Source organism: Chiloscyllium plagiosum, unplaced genomic scaffold (genome assembly GCF_037043375.1).
Source record: "Chiloscyllium plagiosum isolate Xiang-an unplaced genomic scaffold, Cpla_swu_hap1 HiC_scaffold_6, whole genome shotgun sequence".
Lineage (NCBI taxonomy): Eukaryota > Metazoa > Chordata > Chondrichthyes > Orectolobiformes > Hemiscylliidae > Chiloscyllium > Chiloscyllium plagiosum.
In genome coordinates, this window is record NW_028270144.1 from 129,180,871 (window position 1) to 129,197,799 (window position 16,929).

A 16,929-nucleotide genomic window follows, 5' to 3' on the forward strand; every position below is an offset into this window, starting at 1 on the left:
GCTAATGTAAATGGTGAATAGCAATGGTCCTAGCACTGATCCTCATGGAAGACTACTTCCCACTGCCTGCTACTCTGAACACATTCCCTTTATCCCACTCGGTTTTGTGTCTCAAAGTTGGTGAGATACCTGTTATGACATCTGTCCTCTGACTCCACACTTTGTTGTCTATTTTCTCTGTTGACTGTGTAATGACTGAATATCCTTACCTGAAATATGAACTCCTCTTCGCTCTTCGAGATGTCGACAGGACCCATTGTGCATTTCTCGATTACTTCAACTCATGAAATCTCACAATCTCTATTTAGATGCATCAATTTGAAAGCCGGGTCAGAACGTAACCTGTACACTGTTTATTGATATGAATTGCACCTTTTTTTTTTTACAGATCCAGAACACCAAAGAAATGGTAGCCTGTTTCATCAGTGACGATACTGACCAAACCAGCTTACTGAGGTGGTAGGGTCTAAGGGAGAAGGGGAAGAACAAACAATGCAGCCAATGTTGACTGAAATAAATTTTTTTCACCTTGCTAGTGGCCCCAACTGAACATTGGTCGATAAGTGGCCAGATGAAATACCATACATCGCTCTAATACCAATCAGTAGACAGGGTCAGAGAGCAATCTCAGTGATTGCTACCAATTAGTGAACAGAGCTATTTCTTGCTGAGCCAGAGTTGGAGAATTGCTCACCCATGGCTTTTCTCTGATTCCTTTTCTCCTCCAGTTCTGCCCCATCTCCACATACCTCCCAGACTCTCTTGTAAGTCAGGGGTGGATTCTCCAGGAAACTACAGAGCTCAGGTACTCGGTCTGGTGATGGTTCCTCATGTGACTGTCACCTGAGATCCCCTCTTCCAAAAACACAGGCTTGATAGTGAGGAGGACTGGGGTGCAAGGGGCTGGTTGATGGACAATGAAGAGAAGTCGATACCTCGCTTCCCTTTTCCCTTGTCAGACAAGGGGCCCCAATAACTTTTATTGCAACCCAAAGTCATTCAATTCAAGGGAGACTGGCCATTCGTTTAGCCGTTTAGGTTGACATTACACTGCAGAGCTCTTTCCACGGAGGAACCCACCTCATTCCTCACTAGGAGGAACACAACGGCATTACTTTCACATACCCTGGCAGTGTGGTCACCCGACAACATTAGAAAGGACCAGAGGGCAGGCAAGCTTACATAAACTCACCCATTTCTCTGCATCTGCCCAGAGGAGTACAAAACGTGGTCAAATGTATTCACTGGCCATTTCCATATTGGTGCAGTGATCCTGGGCTAGGGGAAAGGGTGAGCTTGCAATCCAGTGCATTGTTGACTAACCCCCATACAATCCAATATAAAAGATCAGAGTGTAAAAATAGGGTTTCTTTTAAATATATATCTCGTATAAAAAGGATGGATTTCAACATATTCTCCCTGAATTCTTTGACCCTGCTGTTATCAAACCCAACCCACTTCAGTTTTTAATTCCATCCTAAAAGGCTCTTTCTCTCTCCCCTTCCTCCCCCAATTTTAAGGCAATATTTTAGTGCAGCAGAAAACAACATCTGCTGAATGGTACTCTCTCCAGTAAATTTCCTCAGCTCAGGAATTATATTACTTCATTCCCCAATGAATCTTCTCACAAAAAACTATGAATAATGTTCGATCTGACTCAAATGCAAATCTAAACCCAGCTTCTGTAATGACTGCTCCCCCACCCCATGTTACAGACCCAGTTCCTGTAATGGCTGCCCTCCATGTTACAGACCCAGTTTGTGTATTTGCTGCTCCATATTATGCTACCCTTCCCCCTATGTTACAGACCCAGTTCCTGTAACGGCTGCTCCTCATTTTGCAGACCCAGTTACTGCAACATCTGGCCCCCATGTTACAGACCCAGTTCCTGTAATGGCTGCTCCCCATGTTACAGACCCAGTTCCTGTAATGGCTGCTTCCCATTTTGCAGACCCAGTTCCTGTAACATCTGGCCCCCATGTTACAGACCCAGTTCCTGTAATGGCTGCTTCCCATTTTGCAGACCTAGTTCCTGTAACATCTGGTCATGTTACAGACCTAGTTCCTGGAATGGCTGCTCCCCATTTTGCAGACCCAGTTACTGTAACACCTGCCCCTCATGTTACAGACCCAGTTACTGTAGAGACTACATCCCCACGTAACAGATGCAGTTGCTGTAACGGCTGCCCTCCATGTTACAGACCCAGTTCATGTATTTGATGCTCCAATATTATAGCCTCAGTTCCTGTAATGGCTGCCCCAAAGTTATAGACCCAGTTCCTGTAACATTTGCCCCCCATGTTACAAACCCAGTTCCTGTAACAGCCGCTCCCAATGGTACAGTCCCAGTTCCTGTATTTGCTACTCCAAAATTATAGCCTCAGTTTCTGTAATAACTCCCCAATATTATAGCCCACTCATCCATGGGACTACCCCTTGAACCTCACCCTCTAAAAGGTTGAATGCTTTGTTAATGAAGATTAACTTGTGCTCGAAAGAGCATGCCTGGCTCGTGCTAACTCACCCGTCCTACCCTGGACCTACACACAGCAAGTAACCACTGAGACCACTTAGAGAAGATCACAGAATTTCAGGACCACTGGCCTTGCTGGTTATCCAGAGTTAAGAAAGAAAACAACTCTCAAGCTTACAATTCAAGATCTTCACTGTCACATTAGGAACTAAAGGGAGCCATTCAGCCCCTTGGGAACCAGTTAAATGGGATAGAAGCAGGCCATTCAGCCCCTTGAGCCTTCTTTGGAGGAACAGTTGTTGTCAATTCCAGCCAGATGTTAGTTGTGGGTGGGAAAAGAGGTAACAGAGTTGCTTTAATTTGAATCTTCATTCTTTTTTGGAGGGGAATGGGCAAGATTACTTTGTGGAAACTCACTAATCCATGAGCCAATAGCCCCATGTCCCACTGGGTTTAGGGCGGTGGGGAGTGTCCTTCATTCTCTCCTCCTCCTACTTTTGTGGATGAAGTTGTCCAACTGAGAGTAATGAAACATCCCATTGGTACATTCCTCAAAACTGGAGTCAGGGGGTGGAGTGGGGGTGGGGGAGGGGGAATGAAGGCTGCAGAGGAGGGATGGGGGAGACAAAAAAAGATGGGGAGAGAGTCTATTCCAGTCCCAGACTGTAGTTGATGCCTTGAACCAGTCCGATGATCACAGGTTGCCAAGCAACTAAGTAACGCAGCCAATCCAGCAGCTGGCCGTACATGACATGAGGTCGCTCCCAGCTGTGAAAATATTAGTTAAAGAAATTGCATGTTTGAAACAGGCAAACCGAGAAAGGGGAACAGACAAGACAACTTCCTGAATCCTGACAACATGTTTACAGTGCTGCGTTCAGTGAGTTACGCAAATCAATGCCTTGTGACCTCAAGCCTACTTGACGTGTTCAATGTTTAGACACAAACGTCTCACGCAAATAGCCTGCCACCCATCAGTCAACACAAGTGCTCAAGTTTACCGTTTCTATGGGGAATAAAAACACCATATGAGGAGTCTCATAATCATGCTGAAAGTAAAAGATGGAATTTGTGAATCAGACATAGAGATGTACAGCATGGAAACAGGCTCTTCGGTCCAACTCATCCATGCCGACCAGATACCCAAAATTAATCTAGTCCCATTTGTCAGCATTTGGCCTATATCCCTCTAAACTCCTCCTATTCATATACCCATTCAGATGCCTTTTAAATGTTGTAATTGTACCAGTCTCCACCACTTCCTCTGGCAGCTCATTCCATACAAACACTACCCTGTCCCTTAGGTGCCTTTTAAATCTTTCTCCTCTCACCCTAAACCTATACCCTCTAGTTCTGTACTCCCCCAACCCAGGGAAAAGTAATGCCGTCTAAAGTGCTTTGTTTGGTCATAGTTTGAAATAAATGAACATTAATGGCTCACTGCCCTGTCACCTACTGACCAATTCTGCTTTTTAACAGCCAGTGATAGCTAGAGCAGAGCTGTGCCAATGATGAGTGGCACCTTTTGTCTGCAGAATATTGGGCTCATAAGGAAGACAATGTGGGACCCTTGGTGGTAACCATACCTTACGCACAATCCTTTCAATCACTACAGCATTTGTGAGGCATGCAGGAACTAGGAACAGAGGTAGGCCATTTAGCCCTTCAGAAATGTTCTATCATTCAATGGGATCAATGATCTGTGTCTGCACATCCTAAATCTACTTCTGCCCCATATTGCATAATGCCATTAATTAACAAAAGTTTATTGATATTAGGCTTTAATTAATAAGTGCTCTAGCATCAACTGCAATTTGTAGAAGAATTCTGAACATTTGCCAATCTCTGTGTGGAGAAGTGTTTCTTAATTTTATTCTTGAAAGATCTGGCTCTTACCTTTTGATCTGCCTCCCCTCTAGTCCTAGACACTCAGAGCAGCAGTAATAGTTTCTCTCCACCTACATTCTCAGCTCTCCTTAATATCATGTTAACACCAAACAGATCACCCTGAACCTTCTGTACTTCAGAGAATACAACCCAATATGTACAAATAAATTAAAATACTATAAATACTGGAAAACAGGAAATAAAAAAAAGAAGGAACTCTATCAGGATCTTTGAAAAGAGAGACCAAGTTAATGTTTTGATACCCAGTATGACTCTTCTTGAGAAGAATAGCCATTAGGCTCAAAATGTTAACTGTGTTTCTCTCTCTACAGATACTGCCAGACCAAAACCTCTTTGTGGAATTTAACTGCAAGTCTAGGTATCATTCTGATTATTCTGCACTCCCTCCTAAGGCATAAGTCCCAGAACTGTGCCCAATGATTCCAGTATGGCTGAACCAGGGCTCTGTGTCATTGAAACATTCGCCACCCCTTCCCCCATATTCTAATACTCTAGATGCACACAAACAACTTCACTTCGCTAATTACTTTAAGGCGAAGATTTCGTTTAATGCAAACACAGAATAGAAATCTTCTATGTACAGAAGCATATTTGATCCTGGGTTTTATAAAAAGAGGAAGAGAGTGTGTATAAGAGCAAGCAAATTAAAGGCAAACTTGTTCAAACACCAAGTCAGCCTCAACCAGAGCACTGCATTTAATTCAAGGTACTAAACTTTAGGAAAGAGATAAAAGATTAAAGAGCGTGCAAAACTATTTTGAAGAACAGTTCCAAAGCTGAGGAGCCTTCCTTACATAAATAGATTGGAGAAGTAAGAGCTGCTTTCTTGGGAGAAGAGAAGTTTGAGAGGAGATGTGGTATATGTGATTTCAAAACCATGAGAGATCTGGACACATAGTAGAAACTGTTCCCATTAGCGGAAAGATCTAGAATAAGAGGGGACCAACTTAAGGTAAGAGGAAAAACAAAAAGCAATGGCGACATGATGAAAACCTTTTGCACAACGAGGGGTTAGAGTCTGGAATAACATTGGAAGTGTTTTGGTGGCGGTGGTGGCAGATTCAATTGTGGTTCTCAAAAGAGAATTAGGTCATTATCCAGAGAGTAAACATTTGGGGGAAAAAAAAACAGGGAGTGGGTCTTGGAGAGTTGTGCTTACAGAGAGCTGGGGTTCAGACCTGCTGTAAGCATTCTATGATTCAATCAATCAGTATTTGGACCTCAGATCCCAGAAAGGATGTCAAGACAATGGAGAGGGTGTAAAGGTGATTTGCTAAAATTGTATCAGTGATGACGTACTTTAGTTGCATGGAGACACAGAGGAGTTGTGATTGCTATCCCGAGAACAGGGGAGATTAACAAAAATGACGAGGGAGAACCCAGTGGCAGTGGGTTCAATAACCAGAGAACATGGATTCGAGATAAATGGCACAACGAGAGATATGTAAATAGCTGCTAAGTTCTGGAAAGCACTAAATGAAAGGACAGAGGAAGTAGGTCAAATAGTAACTTTCAAAAGAGAATTAGATAAATACTTGACACAGGAAGAAAAAGCTTGCAAAGCTTTTGGATAAGGAAAGGGTAGACTGCAACTAATTATATAACTCAATGAACTAGCACAGATATAATCAGTTTAATGCCCTCCCCTCCTTCACGACACACGCTTTAAACAGAGGCCTGTGACTGCAGGAATGAGGAGTTGGTGGCACACCAAGGAATCTTTTTCATCTCCTAGAAGCAGCTGCTCATACTGACTGCATGCAATTTAATGGCTAAAATAAATGATGTCAATTATCCCCCATGTAACACCATTGCCCTGACTAAAAACAGTGATTGTTCTGTTTCCAGGGAGCTGCTGACTAACATTTGCACAGCGACAGTCTAAGTATGGGAACTGACTTCCTCAGAATTCTCAGTATACTTTATTCTGATTACACTCATTGGCCAAAAGCTACATGCGATTTGTTGGGACTTCCAGGAACAAGACTGAGCTCCAGAAGGGGAAATTATGCTCATGCTTTGCAGCCCTGCTATGGGAATTCTAACAATCTATTATAGCCCAAATGAAACTGCTTTGTGAAAATGATACTTGTGCTAAGTGTATGAAGATTCTCTGTGTGACTGATGCTAAGGCAATAAGTAGTTGACATGAAAACCTTTGCAGTAACTGAAGCCTTTCTAAGTTCACTCAATCGACAACTGATGGCAATTTCAGAAGCCATTCCAGTGTGACAGCTGAATAAAAAGCACTGGGTCATGGAAATTAGGATTTTATTCCTCTGTCTCCAATTGTCAAGTGAATGCATGACCAGGGTTTCTCTATCCCAGTGAACAAGATACAAGACCATAAAAAAACACAAGCAGAATTAGGCCGTATAGCCCATTAAGTCACCTCTGCCACTGGATCATGGCTGAAATGTTTCTTAACCCCATTCTTGAGCCTTCTCCCCATTACCCTTGAGCCCCTTACAAATCACGATCCTACCTACCTCTGTCTTAAATACACTCAATGACTTGGCCTCCACAGATCTCTGCAGCAATGAGTCCAACAGATTCACCACTCTTTGGCTGAAGAAATCCCTCCTCATCTCAGTTTGAAAGGGTAATCACTTCACTCTGACCTCTGCTACCTGAGTCTAAGTGGAACCCAGTGTTTGTTTTGGAACAAGTCTGTCCAGGGAGAAACAGGGGTTGGAGGGGAGATTGCAAAGTGACAGCCCATTCCTGCATCCAACAGTGGCTTTCGAAAGGAATTAGAAAAGCCACTGGGATATGGGGAAACAGCCAGGGATTGGGACTATGTGGATTGCTACTTGTCAAAAGAGCAAGTATGGACACAATGGGATGAATAGCCTTCCTTTGTGCTGTACTATTCCATGGTCCTGTCAATTTGGGAGTCAGCTGAAGAGTCATCCCTCTATCAGAGAAGGCAAAGGGAAAATCTAGCCTCACCAGAGAGGTTTGGTGGGAGGGTAGGGGCCAGGAACGGGGAAGATGACAATTACAGAGAAATAAAAATAAGGGCCGTTTTGAAAGGCTGGATATTTTATATGATAGGCTCTGGCTTTTAAATAGTGAATTTTAAGATTTCCTAGAGGTTTAGAATCTGGGATGCTGCTTAGTGCCTGTAGATACTCCAACTCCTGAAATACTGCCCTTGGCAAGTTACAGAATACAATGGAGAGATGTGGCAGGCCACAGTGAAACAAGTGATTGTGGTCAAATGTTTCTGATCAGATGCTGAAAAAGCTCAGCCTATAAAAAGCCATTGCATAATAGGTCAGTAACTGTATTAAGTAATCCAAGAGACAGAGCAAATAGTCTGGACTCAAGTTCAAATCTCACCACGACAGCTGGAGAGTTTATTTTAATCAAAATAAATTAATTTTTAAAATCTGCAATGTAAAGCTAGTTTCAGCGATGGTGACTGTGAAACTATCATTGATTGTTGTAAAAACTCATCTGGAGCACTGATGTCCTTTAGGGAAGGAAATCTGCCATCCTTTCCTGGACTGGCCTAGATGTGACTCCAGACACTCCGATGTGGTTGACTCTTAACTACCCCCAAAATACAAACCATTAGGTTAACAGCAAGGTAACTCACCATCATCTCAACGGCAATTAGAGATGGTGAACACATACTGGCTTTAGATAATTTACTCAAGGGTTTCTGCAAACTGCCATCAAGCCTCTAGTCTTTTCAACATACAATTAGTAACAGAACTAGGCCACTCAGTCCTTCGATCCTGCTCCTTCATTCGCTAAGATCATAGCTGTTCTGATCACTCCACGTTCCTGCCCACCCCTGACGATCTTCCAACCCCTTGCTTATTAATGATCTATCAATCAATGTTCCTGAGCTCAAAGAGAATCCAGGATATCAAGGGCAGAAAAATGAATAGTTGATTCTTGAGACTTTCAAATATAGACAGAGCTGCTCCAGTTGCTCAGGGAACCAGGTCTGGGCAAGCAGTCTCCCCTTGCTAACACATTTTAACAGCAGCAAAGGAAAACTCAATGATTTCTTCCTCATCAGGTCGGTGACAGATGGAAGGATACCCAGAGGGTCACCCTTCACTGTGATCAACTGTTTCCATAAGTCCAGGAAGACAAACTCACTTCTTTACGCCTTGGGGAAACTTAATCATAGGAACTGACAAACATGAGGAAGTCATTCAGTCTCTTGAACTTGTGAACACTAGTCAATCATCTGCTTCAACAGCACTTTCCTACTCTATCACCATTTTCCTTGACGTAACTAGTCTCCAGAAATCTAATGATTTCTGTCTTGAATCTACTTAATGATTGAATTTCCACAGCCCCCAGGGGCAGTGTGTTCCAAAGATTCATCTTCATCTCAGTCTTAAATGGGCCTACCCCCTTATTCTGAGACGCATCCCCTGGTTCTAGACTCATCAGCCAGTGAAACATCCTACCTTCATCCACCTTGTCACACCCTGTACGGATTCGTAAATCTCAATATGATCATCCTTAAATTTTTTTTTAAACTTTAGGGAGTACAAACCTGGTTTCTTCATAAAATTTATACTCAAAACAATCTTGTCATCTAACTGATTAGTCAGGTGAACCTCTGCTGCACTGACTCTTCAGCAGATATACCCTGCCTTAGATTAGGACTCTAAAATTACATAACACTCCAATGATGTCTCACTAAGGCTCGATAGAATGCAGCATGGCGTCTTTACTCATATACCACAGAATCTAAACAATAGACTGTGGTCCCAGTGAAAAGGAACTTTCAAACCACCTCTTTATTCTCCTCCTCACACTGGTTCCTGTTCATGCCGAGCCCCAATTAGTGCCACTAACTTACAGCTTGGTCCTAACGGAATAATAAACCTGCTTGGTTAGGAGCTCTGAGTTATGGAGCAAGAACTATCAGGTTAATGAGAAACAATCTGAAGCTCGATTGGGAAATTTACTGAGATCGTGAAGAAAAGTTTTCGGTTAATATCAAACGGATCTAGGGCTTTCCTGATGCTGTGTTTTGAGGTTGGAAAGGAATTTTTCACCAATGTTCCCTGAATTAGTTGCAAGTCTGTTTTTGCAGACTTCTCCCAACCCTGGGGCAGGATTGAGTCAAGAAAGATTTGGGTGCATATGTATGGGTGAAATGATCTTTTGAAGTAACATCCAGGCACATTCGTAGCAGTAGTTGGCCACTTGGTCCCTCAATATGACTGACCTGATTACTCCACATTCCCACTGTTCCTGATAACATTTCACCAGGCTGCTGATCAAAACTTCCATCTCTATCTTTAAAATATTCAAAGACTCTGTTTCCACTGCCTTTTGAGAAAAAAAAGTTTAAATTCTCATACTCTGTGGGGGAAAAAAAATCTCATTGGTCTTAAGCAAGTGATTCATTATTTTTAATTAGTGGTCACTATTTCTACTTTCTCCCACAGAGAAAACATCCTCTCCACACCGTGTAAAGATCCCTTAGGATTTTATATACTTCAATCAAATTTACTTTTACTCTTCTAAACTACAGTGGATATAAACCTAGCCAGTCCAGCCATTCCTCAAAGAGAACTTATCCATTCCAGGTTTGAGTAGCAAATCCTCTCTGGCCTCCCTCCAACACATTTACATCCTTCCTTAAATAAGGTGACCGATACTGTGCATTGTGATCCTGATCTGCTACCACCAGTGCCCTGAATATTGAAGCATAACCTCAATACTTTTATTTTTAATTCCCTTTGTGATATAAGATAGTACTAGAACATAGAACAGTACATGCCTTTTGGCCCTTGACATTGTGCCAAACTTTTATCCTACCCTAAGATCAACCTACATACCCTTCATTCTACTATCATCCATGTGCCTATCCAAGAGTTGCTTAAATATCCCTAACATCTCTGACTCTACTACCACTGCTGGCAGTGCATTCCATGCACCGACCACACTCTGTGTAAAGAACCACCTCTGACGTCTCCCCTAAACTTTCCTCCGATTACCTTAAAATTATGCACCTTTGTGATAGCCATTTCTGCCCTGGGGAAAAGTATCTGACTATTCACTCTACCTAAGCCTCTCATCATGTACACCTCTGTCAAGTCGCCTCTCACCCTTCTTCACTCCATGAGAAAAGCCTTAGCTCCCTCAACCCATAAGACATGCCCTCCAGTCCAGGCAGCATCCTGGTAAATCTCCTCTGCACCGTCTCTAAAGCTTCCACATCCTTCCTATAATGAGGCGACCAGAACTGAACACAATGTTCTAAGTGTAGTCTAATCAGGGCTCTATAGAGCTACAGCATAGCCTCATGGTTCTTCAAACTCAAAACCCCCTGCTAATGAAATCCACCCCTTCTCCTAGCTTTTGCAATTATTTGCTGTATATGTGTACTAAGCTTTTTTGAATCAGGCATGAGGAAATCCAGAATTCCTCTGCACAATTCCTCTAAATGATAACATTCCATTTTCTGAGAATAACATTTTGCAGAAATACAAAATTAAGCAGAGCACAAGGAAATGTGATAGCTTTTTGAAACAACAGGATGCTGTGAAACCAGAAAGGGCTTAGAAAAGATTTACAAGGAGGATTTGAGCTACAGGGACAGGCTGAATAGGCTGGGGCTGTTTTCCCTGGAGCATCAGAGGCTGAGGGGTGACCTTATAGAGGGCATGTAAAATCATGAGGGGCATGGATAGGCTAAATAGACAAGGTCTTTTCTGGGTTGGGGGGGGAGGGGGCAGGGAGTCCAGAACTAGAGGGCATAGGTTTAGTGTGAAAGGGGAAAAATGTAAAAGGGGCCTAAGGGGCAACTTTTTCATGCAGAGGGTGGTGCATGTATGGAATGAGCTGCCAGAGGAAATACTGAAGGCTGGTACAAGTACAACATTCAAAACGCATCTGGATGGGTATATGAATAGGAGAGTTGAGAGGGATATGGGCCAAGTGCTGGCAAATAGGACTAGATTGGGTTGGGATATCTGGTTGGCATGGACGAGTTGGCCCAAAGGGTCTGTTTCCATACTGTACATCTCTATGACTGACTCCACTGCCTCTTCCCCAGGGCTCCAAAAATGTCTCTTTTTCAAGTACTGTATGTATCTGATTTCTCTTTGAAAGTTACCCCGATGCCACTGCTCTTGCAGGAAGTGCACCAAGCTGAAAATTGAAGATTCAGAATAAGAGGCAATCTACTCACTCCTTGATATTCAACGGTATTACCATCACAAATTGTCAACATCCTGGGGGTTATCATTGACCAGAAACTCTACTGGACTCACCTTTAAACATAGTGGCTACAACAGCAGGTCAGAGGCTAAGAATTCTGCAGAGAGCAACTCACTCCTTAACTCGTCAAAGCCAATCCACTATCTACAAGGCACAAGTCAGGAATGTGATAGAAAACTCCCCACCTGCTTGGATGAGTGCAGTCCCAGCAACACTCAAGCTTGACACATTGTAGGACAAAGCAGCCCACTTGATTAGCACCACATCCACAAGCATCCACTCCCTCCACCATGGATGCACAGTAGCAGTATGTACTACTATCTACAAAATACAGTGCAGAAATTCAAAGATCCTTAAGGCAGCACTTTCCAAACCCACAATCAATTTCACTTAGAAGGACAAGGACAGCACATACATGGGAACACCATCACCTACAAGTCCCCCTCCAAGCCATTCACCATCCTGAATTGGAAATATACTGCCGTTCCTTCAGTGTTACTAGTTCAGAACCATGAAACTCTCTCCCTAACAGCATTGTGGATTTACCTACAACTCACGGAATGTAGCAGGTCAAGAAGAGAGCTCACCACCACCTTCTCAAAGACAGCTTGGGATGGACAACGAATTCTGGCCAGCCAGTGGTGTCCTCATCCCACAAGTGAAGGCGAAAACGAAGGTGAAAAAGCAAATAACAGAAGCAAAAGGGGACTTTGAAGAAAGTGACAGCTAACATAGAGTGGTGTTGACAAGTTCGTTAGATTGATAATCGATGAAATTCAATGCAAAGAAATACAAGATGATAAACTTTGACACAACGAACATGGAGAGACAGTACAAACTGAACAATGTTGAAAGGATGCTTCCTCTTGGGGAGGAATCTCAGCCTACTGTCATACTTTAAAAATAAGGGGCATCTGTTTAAACCAGAGATGAGAAACATTCTTTTCTCTCAGAGGGAAGACTTCAGAACTCTCTTCCTTAAAAGGCAGTGGATGTAGAATCTTAAGTATTTTTAAGGTACAAGTAGACAGATTCTTGATTACTAAGGATATGAAAGATTATTAGGGGTATGCAGGAATGTGGATTTGAGGTTAAAATCAGATCAGCTATGAGCATATTGAATGGCAGAACAGGCTTGAAGGGCCGAGTGGTCTACTCTAAAGTACTAATGGGTTTGAAGATGTGTGCATGTGCGCATAAATCATTAAAAGGTGGCAGGACAGGTAGAGAGATCTTAATAAAGTATGCACGTTCTTGGCTTCATTAATAGAGTAGCAAGTACAAGAGCAGCACAGTGACTCAGTGGTCACCACAGCTGCCTCACAACGCCAAGGACCAGAGTTCGAATCCAGCCTCGAGCAACTGTCTGCGTGGAGTTTGCACATTATTCCTGTGTCTGCCTGGGTTTCCTCCTACAATCCAAAGATGTGCACGTTAGCTGGATTGACATGCTAAATTGCCCCTTAGTGTTCAGGGATGTGTACATTAAGTGCATTAGTCAGGGGTAAATGTAGAGTTTTAGGGTGGGGGAATGGATCTGGGGGGGGGGGGTGGTGGAGAGAGGGGGGAGATTACTCTTTGTAGGGTCAGTGATAACTTGTTGGGCCAAAAGGCCTGTTTCCACACGGTAGGGTCTCTAGCAAGGAGATTATGATGAATTCATATAGGACACTGTTCAGACCTCATCTGGAGTATTGTGTACAGTTCTGGATACACTGGAGAGGGGCAGAAGAATGATTCCAGGGATAACAAATCAGTTATAAGGATAGATTGGACAGCAACAAAAAGAAAATTTGATAGAAATTTTCAACAGCATGAAGGACTTGAACAGAATAGATATGGAAAAACTGTTCCTGCTCATGAGAAAAAGCGAGAAACAGAGGGCACAGTTTTGAAGTGCTTTGAGAAAGAAAATACTTGTTTTTTCACATACTAAGTAGTTAGTTTCTGTTATTTAAATTTTCTATTATTTAAATAAGTGTACAGGGATACAGGAAAGAGGGAACAGTTTGGCACTAATGCTAAGAATGACAATGCAGACAGGATGATGTGGAGGTGCTGGTTCTGGACTGGAGTGGACAAGGTCAAAAGACAGGCGAAAGTGAGGACTGAAGATGCTGGAGATTAGCATTGAGAGTGTGGTGCTGGAAAAGCACAGGTCAGGCAGCATCTGAGGAGCAGGAGAATCGACATTTCGGGCAAAAGCCCTTCATCAGGGAAGGCTCATCAAGAGTGTCAGACTGTGTGAGTTAAGTGTGAACAGCTGAATAGCAAGTGAAGGGATGACCTATAATCTGATTAATGACTGGAAAAACATGCTAGGTATAAGAGTCACATGCCAAGGATCTAACTCTCCCAGGCAGTGAGTTCCAGGTTCCCACCACCCTCTGGGTGAAAAATGTTTTCTTCAAAAGCCCGCTCAACCTTAGAGTCATAGAGATGTACAGCATGGAAACAGACCGTTCGGTCCAACCCGTCCATGCCGACCAGATATCCCAACCCAATCTAGTCCCACCTGCCAGCACCCAACCCATATCCCTCCAAACCCTTCCTAGTCATATACCCATCCAAATGCCTCTTAAATGGTGCAGTTGTACTAGCCTCCACCACTTCCTCTGGCAGTTCATTCCATACACGTACTACCCTCTGTGTGAAAACGTTGCCCCTTAGGTCTCTTTTATATCTTTCCCCTCTCACCTTAAACCTATGCCCTCTAGTTCTGGACTCCCCCATCCTGAGCATATCTGGCCTCTCTTCAGAAGGGTGGAAGCCATGGGTTTGAGCCCCTGCTCCATTAACCTGAGCACATAATCTAGGGTGACACATTCCAGCGCAGTATTGAGGGAATGCTGCATTATTAGAGAGTCACCTTTCACATGAGATGTCAAATTGAAGCCCTGTTTGCTCTGCTCCTATGACCATTATTTTCTACGATCATGAGAAATAACTGGGGTAAGGCTATTCAGTCACTTTATTCATGCTAACATGCTATCCATGACACCATCAGATCTTGTACAGTAATCTTTTATGTGACACCTTAATAAATATCGTTCAGAGATTAAAATGCATCACACGTTTATCCTCTTTATCCACTATTTCTCTTTCGCAAAATCAGGTTGACCCTGCCTGATTGTAAGCTTTTATAAAAAGTTCTGCTACTATGTGGGCGGCACGGTGGCACAGTGGTTAGCACTGCTGCCTCACAGAGCCAGAGACCCGGGTTCAATTCCCGCCTCAGGCGACTGACTGTGTGGAGTTTGCACATTCTCCCCGTGCCTGCGTGGGTTTCCTCCGGGTGCTCCGGTTTCCTCCCACAGTCCAAAAGATGTGCAGGTCAGGTGAATTGGCCGTGCTAAATTGCCCATAGTGTTAGGTTAGCTAAATTGCCCATTGCCGGTGTGGACTTGTTGGGCCGAAGGGCCTGTTTCCACATTGTAATGTAATCTAATCTAATCTAACTCCTTAACAGTGGATTCATGAATTTCTCTGGACAGATGTTAGGCTAACTGGCTCATGGCTTTCTGCTTCCTGCCTCTGTCCTTTCCTGAATAGGGGTGTTACCCGCCTGGTTTAATAATCCACTGAGACCTTCCAGTGGAGAATTCTGGAATATCACAACGACTGAATCCAATATCGCTGCCGCCACTTCTTCTTCTAGACTTCTTCTAGGACTGTACCCTAGGATACAGGCCATCAAATCTAGGGGACAAGTCAGCCTTTAGTCTCAGTAATTTACTCAGCACTTATCCCTGCTCTTGCAGAAGAAATGCAGGGCAGCGCTCCCCAACATCCTGGACCAATATTTCAGTCAACATTGTTAAGGTTATCTGGCCATTATCATATTGCTGATATGCAAATGAGCTTCTGCATTTATGTTACAACAGGGCATATGTTACAACACTTCAAAGAGCATTTTGGGACATTGAGGCTGTGAATGGTGCTATATAAATGCAAATTCTGTCTTTATTGTTGGGGTCCATTGATTTCCATTTCATTCAGTTCCTCAGTGGCACACATTCAACACAAACAGCAATATTATTTTGTCGAACACTTAGTCAGTGCTGACAAGGTGCCAGGAAGCACTGGCTTCCTGTCAATTTTGAAACAAAAATGACCCAACCACAAAAATCATATAGTTTATATTCTTGCATTCTCCCCCTGCACCAGATTGTAAACTCTTGCTTTTTTCAAATGCTCGAGATTAGTTTCAAAGGAGAACAGCTGCTTGATAGAAACCCTTTGTTGACAGTAACATCTCCCACACTGTGAGACTCAGCAATGATCTAACCAAACTGTTCCAAGAATTAGTTATAGGGACTCTACAAACTATTTTGTCTGGCATGTCAATGCAACACATTTACAAGTTAGTAATTTGAAATAATCAGGTTTTCCCTCTTAGATCTTTGTGCAAATAGTTATTGGTGCTGAGCTTTAGGGAAGTTCACTGAAGCATAATATGCAAAGTGACTAAGGTATTTACTGAGCAGCAGAAGGGTGCAATAAAATCAATTTAAAAGTCTTTCACTCAAATTATCAGCATCTGCATCTCCTGAGAATAACATACAGCCCTACAACGGAAATAGTAAAACATCACATAGCTAGAAGGTGCATGTCCCTGTCCTGGGAGTGTTTGATGGGGACAGTAGAAATGGATCTCCGTGGCTAACTTTGTGCTATACCTGTTTGATGGGGACAGTGTAGGAAGAGTTTTACTCTGTATATAACCTCACACTGTATCTGTTTTGGGAGCATTTAATGACTCGAGTGAGTTTTACTCTATAAATCAAACATTGTGCTTCCTTTATGGCTGTCTTCTGACAGCCTTCAAATACTTACATTGCAAATGTGAAACGTTCTGCACCTATACACATCATTAAATGCCCAGCCAGTAAACCATAGTAGTGCTCAAATAATAGGGTACATAATGATGTAGCAGTAATTTCACTGACCTGCAATCTAGAACCCCAGACCAATGCTCTGGAGACATGGGGCTTGAATCCCATCATGGCAGATGGAGGAAGTTAAGTTCAGTTTTAAAAACTGGCATAAACAGTTGGCCTAACGGTGACCATGTAATCATTGCTGATTGTCAGAAAAACCCAACTAGTTCACTAATGCTCTTTAAGGAAGAAAATTGCCATCCTCACTCAGTCTGGGATATATGGGACTCCAGACCTAGAGCAATGTGACCTACTCTTCACAGCCCTCTGGGCAATTAAGAGATGGGCAATAATGACCCCATATCCTGTGAATGAATAAAGTAGTAGTACAATAAAAATAATCAGCTGGGACAGAATGATGTCACTGGCAGGCAGACCTGTTTTGCACATGTGCACTGAGCG

At 43.0% G+C, this 16,929-nt stretch overlaps 1 protein-coding gene across 1 annotated transcript in view; it reads right to left on the reverse strand.

Annotated features, from left to right (window-relative positions):
- Positions 1–338: 338 nt before the first annotated feature.
- The window catches only part of LOC122550973 (E3 ubiquitin ligase RNF121), a 73,830-nt gene continuing 57,239 nt past the window's right edge, over positions 339–16,929 (reverse strand). The window contains exon 9 of the mRNA XM_043692538.2: positions 339–3,241. Within this exon, the coding sequence (XP_043548473.1) occupies positions 3,121–3,241 (121 nt within the window). The 3' untranslated portion in view covers positions 339–3,120. The remainder of the gene's footprint in view (positions 3,242–16,929) is intronic.